The following is a 9,563-nucleotide window of genomic DNA, read 5'->3' on the forward strand; positions in this document are numbered from 1 at the left end:
AAAAGAAGACGTCTCCGTTTCAGGCACATATTTATTGTACACGGGCGCCCTCTGCTGGACACGAGGAGAGCAGATACATTCAGACCTGCACACTGCGATGATAGTCATCCCTAAGGACCCCCCAACGCTTTGCCCATAGGTGCCCATGTCAAGGCCTGTGAAGAGTCTGAATTCTTGCGTCAGTATCCCTAGTCCTTGTTTCTGTTTAAGACTCAAGAGACTCAGTTCCCCCAGCCTGTCAGTGTGGGACACTCCCTTCAGACTAAAGAGACTCAGTTCCTCCAGCCTGTCAGTGCGAGACACTCCCTTCAGACTGAAGAGACTCAGTTCCTCCAGCCTGTCAGTGCGAGACACTCCCTTCAGACTGAAGAGACTCAGTTCCTCCAGCCTGTCAGTGCGAGACACTCCCTTCAGACTGAAGAGACTCAGTTCCTCCAGCCTGTCAGTGCGAGACACTCCCTTCAGACCAGGAATATATCCGGGATCTCCTCTCTGATTCCAAAGTAGCTACATATTATAGTAGCTACATATTTTCTATTACCTGGTAACCAGGATTGTGCAAAATATTCTAAATCGGACCTTATTAGTGACTCATAACAGACTTGATTTAAATTTTAAGCTTTTGGGTCGATGTCCCAGCATCTTGTTTGTCTTTTTAATTGCTTTGTCAAATGTTTGAACAAGACGGAAAAGACGAACCAACACAAACGGCTAAACCTTTTCCCGAATAGCCTCTTCTGGCGCAGTTTCCCCCATTTGTTATTATACTGTCGTTATTGTACTCACAGTGGAAAAGCTGGTTCTCCTTCGAGGCTGTCCCGGCCGAGCCTTGCTTGGCCTGTGCCGCTCGAATGAAAGTGTAGTAGTTAGAACAATTCGTGCTTTTATATCGCTGGATTGAAAAAACCCAACCACATGTCACTTAACAAACAGGACAGTCGAACCAGCGCGCTGTGAGAATCGCTTCCCTCGTCTTTTAAGGCGAGCGCACCCCCCTCTGCTGGTCATGGAGAGTACTGCAGGTCGCTTTGAATTTTTTTTTTCTTTCTGAAGAGCTTCAAAGCACTTGGGTTTGTAAACTCTGGGTGACCCTGCCGTGTCAAGTCTCGGTGCTTTATTGGGGTGGGTTTTCCAAGGCGGGCAGGACCCCCCAGTGGATGACAGATTGAGAGACACACGGTGGTACACGCATGCAGCAGGCCTCAGAGACGCAGGAGAGAAACACTGAGCCTGAAGCAGCTGCTCCTGAGAGAGACTGAGGGCTCTGTGTGGCTCCGTCTTCCAGACACAGTGGGGGACAGAGAGAAGAGAAACCGGGGCGTGGCGCTGTGTGACAGGTGTACAGGGCTCTAGGAGGACCTCATTAAACTACAGCTGCAACCGTGTTACAGCGTCGAGTATAAAAGTTTACACAAAAAACACCAGTCAGCAAGAGACTGAGAAAAGAGCAACGCTTTCTGCTGATCGACCACAAGGAGAAAAACAAATCACATAGCCAGCACAAGTGCAGCAGCAGTGGATATCCCCACGGTTACTAAACCAAATCCACACCTAGCTGATGATTAAGGGAACAGTTGTCGTCACAGGACTTCAGCGCTCAGGCTCCCCAGTTCAACCTCAAAAAAACTCGCAGAGCCCTGCGCATGCGCGCCGCGGTCACATGCGGCGCCCGTCAGCTGACCGGACTTCCGGGTTCCCCAGCCCAGCTCAGCGCGAGCGCCCGGAGACGCAGACAGGGAGGAGTGCGGCGCTGCAGGTCCCGAGCCAGCACGAGACGAGAACAGCGCGTCCGTGGCGAGGGTGAGCTTCTTTTCGCTCCGGCGTGAACGCGGCGTTTCCAGCGCGCAGGAGGGCGGCGGTGTCGGTATCGCGCCTCCGCTGCCGGTTCTGGGGCGTCGTTGCCAATCCGCGGAATCGCCCCTGTCCCAGCCCGGGCTCAGACCGCGGGCCCCCGCACCTCGTCCAAGGGCCGCACGGAGCCATGTCGCAGTACACCCGGTTCCCGGACCCGGCCGACGACACCAACCCGTTCCAGGTCTGTTTACCTGATGTCTTTGACAAGCGTGTGTTTCACTGGAACCATCGTACTGTATCACTCTGTAGTCCCAGTGGACAGTAGTGTGATCCACTCCAGGTTTTACAGTGCTGTCAGTCAGACTCCCAGTGCACAGCAGTCTGATCCACTCCAGGTTTTACAGTGCTGTCAGTCAGACTCCCAGTGCACAGCAGTCTGATCCACTCCAGGTTTTACAGTGCTGTCAGTCAGACTCCCAGTACACAGCAGTCTGATCCACTCCAGGTTTTACAGTACTGTCAGTCAGACTCCCAGTGCACAGCAGTCTGATCCACTCCAGGTTTTACAGAGCTGTCAGTCAGACTCAAGTGCACAGCAGTCTGATCCACTCCAGGCTTTACAGTGCTGTCAGTCAGACTCCCAGTGCACAGCAGCCTGACCTGCTCCTTGTGTCCCTACTGGAGGTTTCAATGTTTTTAATAAATTTGAATAGATGTGTGAAACTTGAAGTCACATGATATTATTCTCACAGTATCATCTAGGATTTCGACAAGAGTCTGTGGCTGACAGTTGAAATGTACCCAGTTAAAATTGTGGAGTTTTGTTGATGATCATGTTAACTGATAGTGTTCAGTGAAAAATAGTGATGCAGAGATACAGGGAGTGAGACAGCGACTGTATGAGAGGGAGAGAGAGGAGCAGAGGGAGGGAAGTCACATGAGCTTACTCAGCTCTGTGAATAAGGAGCTCAGTGTCTCAAAAGAGAGAGCCGTGGCTGTGATATGACTGTTATTGTGTAATTGCCAAGTTGTTGTGTGGCTGTTTAATTGCCGTGTAGCTGTTTGATTATCCTGCAGTTGTGTAGCTGCTGCAGGTGTGTAGCTGCGGTGTGGTTGTGTTGAGCTTTGTAGCTGCGGTGTGGTTGTGTTGAGCTTTGTGGTTGCGCTGTGTGGCTGTGTTGAGACTGTGTGCCGGTTGTGTAGCTGCTGTGTGGTTGTGGTTTGGGATTGTCCTTACTGTTGTGTAACTGTGTTGTTGTGTGACAGGACCCTGCTGTAGCCCAGCACTCCAGCAACACTGGCTATGCCACCCTGGACCTGTATAACCCCTTCGACAGCAACACTACGGTGAGGCAGTGTACCTGTTTCTGTGTCCTCCTGAGGGTGCCTCTCTCCCTCCCTCTCTCTCTCTCTGTCCTCCTGAGGGTGTCTCCCTCTCTCCCTCTCTCTCTCTGTCCTCCTGAGGGTGTCTCCCTCTCTCTCCCTCTCTCTCTGTCCTCCTGAGGGTGTCTCCCTCTCTCCCTCTCTCTCTCTGTCCTCCTGAGCGTGCCTCTCTCCCTCCCTCTCTCTCTCTGTCCTCCTGAGCGTGCCTCTGTCCCTCCCTCTCTCTCTCTGTCCTCCTGAGCGTGCCTCTCTCCCTCCCTCTCTCTCTCTGTCCTCCTGAGCGTGCCTCTCTCCCTCCCTCTCTCTCTCTGTCCTCCTGAGCGTGCCTCTCTCTCTCTGTGTCCTCCTGAGCTTCTCTCTCCCTGTGTCCTCCTGTTCCTCATGCTAGGACAGGAGATCACACACTGCTGTTGTTGTTGTTGTTGTTTTTGTTATTATTATTTTTGCGAGACAGGCCCTGTTCCTCAGGCTGGGACAGGAGATCACACACACTGGGCTGCAGCTCTATTGATTTGTGTCCCTCAGTTGGACTAAAAGTTGTTCTGATTCTGGCTGTAGTGGGAATTCTGGGATCCCTGCTTGTCTGTCTTCATCTTTCCCTCCTCATTCACAATTCACAATTTTATTGAAGCACACCAGCAGGCAACAGTTCAGAACGGCTTCAGCAGGACATGAGCATCCCCTAATGTTAATGTTAAATGTAATGAACACTAAGAACCCGGCTGAACACAGTGAACATTCCCATAGTAAACAACCCTGCACAGCAACCCCACAGACTCCCAGATGAAAATTCAGCCACTTAGCAGGTGATGAAAAGAACAGTTGGTGCCTCAGTAATTCACCTGGTGAAGGCCGGTCAGGCTGCTTGCTCTCTCAGTGCAGGTGCAGTTTTTAACCCCTGTCAAGGTCTGGGGCTGTTCCCTGAACTGTCTGTTCCTTCACCATCCCGCGTTTGTGTGTGTGTTTATACAGACCCCCCCTCCCTACGAGGCTGCCCAGACCACCCCCACCCCCCCACAGCCAGCACAGCCACCCGCAAAAAAGAGCTCCCCGACTGAGCCAAGGAACTATGGCTCCTACAGCACACAGGTACCTGTCTGTCTCTCTGTGTGACTGACGACGGCTCCTACAGCACACAGGTACCTGTCTGTCTCTCTGTGTGACTGACGATGGCTCCTACAGCACACAGGTACCTGTCTGTCTCTCTGTGTGACTGACGATGGCTCCTACAGCACACAGGTACCTGTCTGTCTCTCTGTGTGACTGACGACGGCTCCTACAGCACACAGGTACCTGTCTGTCTCTCTGTGTGACTGACGACGGCTCCTACAGCACACAGGTACCTGTCTGTCTCTCTGTGTGACTGACGATGGCTCCTACAGCACACAGGTACCTGTCTGTCTCTCTGTGTGACTGACGACGGCTCCTACAGCACACAGGTACCTGTCTGTCTCTCTGTGTGACTGACGATGGCTCCTACAGCACACAGGTACCTGTCTGTCTCTCTGCGTGACTGACGACGGCTCCTACAGCACACAGGTACCTGTCTGTCTCTATGTGTGACTGATGAAAGGCTCCTACAGCTTGCAGGTACCTGTCTGTCTCTCTGTGTGACTGACGACGGCTCCTACAGCTCGCAGGTACCTGTCTGTCTCTCTGTGTGACTGACTATGGCTCCTACAGCACACAGGTACCTGTCTGTCTCTCTGCGTGACTGACGACGGCTCCTACAGCACACAGGTACCTGTCTGTCTCTCTGTGTGACCGACGACAGCTCCTACAGCACACAGGTACCTGTCTGTCTCTCTGTGTGACTGATGAAAGACTCCTACAGCACACAGGTACCTGTCTGCCTCTCTGTGTGACTGACGATAGCTCACGCGCACCTGTCTGCCTCTCTGTGTGACTGATGAAAGACTCCTACAGCTCACAGGTACCTGTCTGTCTCTCTGTGTGACTGACGATGGCTCCTACAGCACACAGGTACCTGTCTGTCTCTCTGTGTGACTGCCGATAGCTCACGCGCACCTGTCTGCCTCTCTGTGTGACTGCCGATAGCTCACGCGCACCTGTCTGCCTCTCTGTGTGACTGCCGATAGCTCACGCGCACCTGTCTGCCTCTCTGTGTGACTGACGATGGCTCCTACAGCACACAGGTACCTGTCTGTCTCTATGTGTGACTGCCGATAGCTCACGCGCACCTGTCTGCCTCGCCCCCGCGCTCGCGCGCTGACGGTCGCTGTCCTCCCAGCAGGCGCCGCCCCCGGTGGCGGCCGCGGCCACAGCCGAGCTGCTGAGGAAGCAGGAGGAGCTGGAGCGCCGGGCCGCGGAGCTGGAGAGGAGAGAGCGAGCCCTGGACAGCGCCGGGCTGGGCGGCGCCGCCAGTGAGTAGCCGCCAGCCCCGCGGAGCCCCCTCTGGTGGGTACTGGCGGGAGTGGCGCCCGTGACGTCTCTGTCCCTCCCCCGCAGCCCGACAGAACAACTGGCCCCCGCTGCCCTCGTTCTGTCCCGTCCAGCCCTGCTTCTACCAGGACATCGCCGTGGAGATCAGCCAGAACTTCCAGCGGACCGTCACCGCCATGTACTACTTCTGGATAGGTGAGCCCCCCGCCCCGCCGGCCGCCGGCGAATGGACGGGGCGTGGCGGGAGGCTGGGTTAACCCTTTCCTCTCCCGCCTGCCAGTGTCCGCCGGCGCTCTCCAGCTGAACTTCCTGGCCTGCCTGGCTCACTTCTGCATCGACACGGCGGTCGGCGTGGACCTGGGCATGTCCATCCTGTGGCTGTTGCTCTTCACCCCCTGCTCCTTCCTCTGCTGGTACAGGCCCTTGTACAAAGCCTTCAGGTGTGTGTGTAGGGGGGGGAGGGGTTGGGGCTAGGGGGGGTTTACAAATCCGGGGTTCTGGGGTTCAGCTCTGCTGTGGGGCTGCAGTGTGGAAGAGGAGCTGTTATCTCAACAGTGCAGGTGTCAGAGGAGGAGAACAGCGCCCCCCTGTGTCTGTCCAGGGCTCCTGCAGTCTGTGTGTGTGCTGTCAGTGAGAGCTGCCTCGGTCCTCAGCTCTGCTGTGGGGCTGCAGTGTGGATCAGAGGAAGAGAACAGCGCCCCCCTGTGTCTGTGTGTGCTGTCAGTGAGAGTTGTCAGTCCTCAGCTCTGCTGTGGGGCTGCAGTGTGGAAGAGGAGCTGTTATCTCAACAGTGCAGGTGTCAGAGGAGGAGAACAGCGCCCCCTGTGTCTGTCCAGGGCTCCTGCAGTCTGTGTGTGTGCTGTCAGCGAGAGCTGCCTCGGTCCTCAGCTCTGCTGTGGGGCTGCAGTGTGGATCAGAGAACAGCACCCCCCTGTGTCTGTCCAGGGCTCCTGCAGTGTGTGTGGGCTGCTTTAAGAGGAGTATTTTCTCAATTGGTCCTGTGCTGGTTCATTGCCATGAGAGTGCACTCATCCCAGTAAATAGAGAACTGCAGATACAGATTTCACAGGGAAAATTAAAAAAATATTATTCTTTATATATTTAAAAAAGTTAAATTACTTGCTTATCACATGCTCTTATCCGTGTTAGTTAGGTAGTGTGGAGCTCAGCTGTAACGAACTGTCTCTGTCTCCAGACCTGTGACTTTTTAAGACAGTGGATGGTCGATTTATCCAAGATCGTTTTCCCTCTCTCTCTCTCACCAGGAGTGACAGTTCCTTCAATTTCTTCCTCTTCTTCTTCATCTTCTTCACCCAGATTGTTGTATACATCCTCATGGCCATCGGTATCCCTAACTGGGGCTTCAGGTACAAGAGAGAGAGACTGTACCGTCAGACCACTGGCATAACATTCAGAGAACTACAATTCCCAGGGATCCCTGCACCCCACCCTCAGAGGAAGGTGCTCTTGTCTGTTGGACTGGCTGCCCACTGTTGCCGTGGTGTCATTGCCAGGCAACCTCTCTTGCCCTCACTAGAGCCATGTGCAGACAAACATAGCAAAACTGAACATGCTCACCCCTCACAACCCTGCCAGGACAGCTCTCAGCCCTTGCATGCAGTGACACAGGCACATGTAGACATGCATGCACACACAGGCACATGTAGACATGCATGCACACACAGGCAAATGTAGACATGCGTGCACACACAGGCACATGTAGACATGCGTGCACACACAGGCACATGTAGACATGCGTGCACACACAGGCACATGTAGACGTGTGCGCACACACAGACACATGCGCATACTCGACTCCTGACCCCTCTCCCTCTCTCTCTGCGCCAGCGGGTGGATCGTGGCCCTGTCGTCGGTGAAGAAGAATGTGGGTGCTGGTGTGATCATGCTGCTGGCTGCTATGGTCTTCACTGGCCAGGCCGTGCTGGGAACCGTCATGCTGAAGAGGGTGAGACTGGGGGGGGCGGGGCGACCCTCTGGCCAGAGTGTGTGCGTTTGTGTGTCTGTGTGTCACTGCATCAGTGCCAGGTGTGTGTCTGTGTGTCACTGCATCAGTGCCAGGTGTGTGTCAGGTGTGTGTCTGTGTGTCACTGCATCAGTGCCAGGTGTGTGTCTGTGTGTCACTGCATCAGTGCCAGGTGTGTGTCAGGTGTGTGTCTGTGTGTCACTGCGTCAGTGCCAGGTGTGTGTGTGTGTGTGTCACTGCGTCAGTGCCAGGTGTGTGTCAGGTGTGTGTCTGTTTGTCACTGCATCAGTATCAGGTGTGTGTCTGTGTGTCACTGCATCAGTGCCAGGTGTGTGTCAGTGCCAGGTGTGTGTCTCTGTGTCACTGCATCAGTGCCAGGTGTGTGTCAGTGCCAGGTGTGTGTCTGTGTGTCACTGCATCAGTGCCAGGTGTGTGTCAGTGCCAGGTGTGTGTGTGTGTGTGTGTGTGTGTGTGTGTGTGTGTGTGTGTGTGTGTCACTGCATCGGTGCCAGGTGTGTGTCAGTGCCGGGGGTGTGTCAGGTGTGTCTCTGTGTACGAGTGTGTGTTTGTGCACACTGCCTCACACTGACTTGCTGACCGGGTCCCCTGTCCCCTGCAGATCCACTCCCTGTACAGACAGACGGGCGCCAGTTTCCAGAAGGCGCAGGCGGAGCTGGCCTCGGGCGTCCTCTCCAACGACGCCGTGAGACAGGCGGCGGCCCAGGCGGCGGCGGGGGCGGCGCAGGGGGCGGCGCAGGGGGCTTTCACCGGGGGCAGATAGACGCCTGGGGGGAGACGTGTGATGGAGGGGCAGCAGGAGGGAGTGATTGTTTGCCAGCCAGTAGGGGGCGGGGATGGAGCCCAGCGCTCGAACCCGCTCCCTCTGCCCAGCCTGTGTTGCCCTGTGGGATAGTAACGAGCACTCAGCGGACCGTCCACCCACTCCACTAGTGTCACTCATGCCTCTGATGTCACCCACTCCACTAGTGTCAGTCTAGTGTCCCTCTGACAGTTACCCTCTCCACTAGTGTCAGTCTAGTGTCCCTCTGACAGTTACCCACTCCACTAGTGTCCATCTCGTTCCCCTGACAGTTACCCACTCCACTAGTGTCAGTCTAGTGTCCCTCTGACAGTTACCCACTCCACTAGTGTCCCTCTGACAGTCCTGTCAGTTCTTTGGTGAGTCTCGTCTCTTGAGTGCCCTCCAGTGGTGGCAGCCGGCACTGCAGTCAGTCTGCACACGCCCCCTGCGTCCCTGTGTCCTGTGTCCACCGTCCTCTCCCTGCCTCCGGGACCAGACTCTGATCCTCCTGGACCCTCGCCAGGAAGATTTGGCCTTTTTCTGGGGGTTTTCCCTTCCAGATGCATTTAGCAGAGGTTCCCACTGGGCAGCAAGGCACCGTGGAGTCGGGTCGAAATCCGTCTCCTGGAACATCACACTGTTCTCCTGATGTCCACTTGGCAGTCACTTCACACTGCCGTGTCTCCCGTCTCCTCTCTCTCTGCCCACGCTAGTGTGTCTCCTATCAATACCCTCCTTGCCCACGCAATTGTGTCTCCTCTCTCTCCCGGTGCTCACCACTGTGTCTCCTCTCTCTCCCCCTGCTCATGCTGCTGTATCTCCTGTCTCCTCTCTCCCCGCGCTCACCGCTGTGTCTCCTCTCTCCTCTGCCACACACACTGCTGTGTCTCCCGTGTATAATTCTCTGTGTTGCTATGGCCCTCGCTCCTGTTGGAGATGCGACTGTGCTGTTATTGTGCCAAAATGTACACCTCGCTGTAACCTGGTATTGCTGTAAAACGTGTTGTATACTTTTTATTTTTTACGTTTAATAAATAACTAACTCGGAGCGCCTGTGCGGGCCGGCGGCTGCTCTGTGACGCTGCGTGGGAGTGGGGCTTGCGCGCCAGCAGCGATCCCGGGGGTTTCCTGCGTGTGCGTGGTCGGGAGTCCCCGTGTGTTCACTGCCCACGCCGAGGCTGATCCTCGGCCGGGACC

General features: G+C 55.3%; 1 protein-coding gene across 3 annotated transcripts; it reads left to right on the top strand.

Moving 5' to 3' along the window:
- Positions 1-1,676: 1,676 nt before the first annotated feature.
- Positions 1,677-9,419, top strand: scamp3 (secretory carrier membrane protein 3). 3 transcript variants are annotated; one of them, XM_088620651.1, is made up of 9 exons: positions 1,677-2,035; positions 3,061-3,141; positions 4,150-4,266; positions 5,429-5,561; positions 5,647-5,775; positions 5,861-6,020; positions 6,846-6,947; positions 7,429-7,546; positions 8,184-9,419. In XM_088620651.1, the coding sequence occupies exons 1-9, from the start codon at positions 1,982-1,984 to the stop codon at positions 8,343-8,345; spliced, it is 1,056 nt and encodes a 351-aa protein (XP_088476777.1). In that variant the 5' UTR covers positions 1,677-1,981; the 3' UTR covers positions 8,346-9,419. The 3 variants fall into 3 exon arrangements, with proteins under 3 accessions (XP_088476777.1, XP_088476779.1, XP_088476780.1); XM_088620653.1 differs by having other exon boundaries at positions 5,432-5,561; XM_088620654.1 differs by lacking the exon at positions 4,150-4,266 and having other exon boundaries at positions 1,678-2,035; positions 5,432-5,561.
- Positions 9,420-9,563: the final 144 nt, after the last annotated feature.

The sequence above is a fragment of the Lepisosteus platostomus genome, chromosome 26, assembly GCF_059453375.1.
Source record: "Lepisosteus platostomus isolate fLepPlt1 chromosome 26, fLepPlt1.hap1, whole genome shotgun sequence".
NCBI classification, from domain to species: domain Eukaryota; kingdom Metazoa; phylum Chordata; class Actinopteri; order Semionotiformes; family Lepisosteidae; genus Lepisosteus; species Lepisosteus platostomus.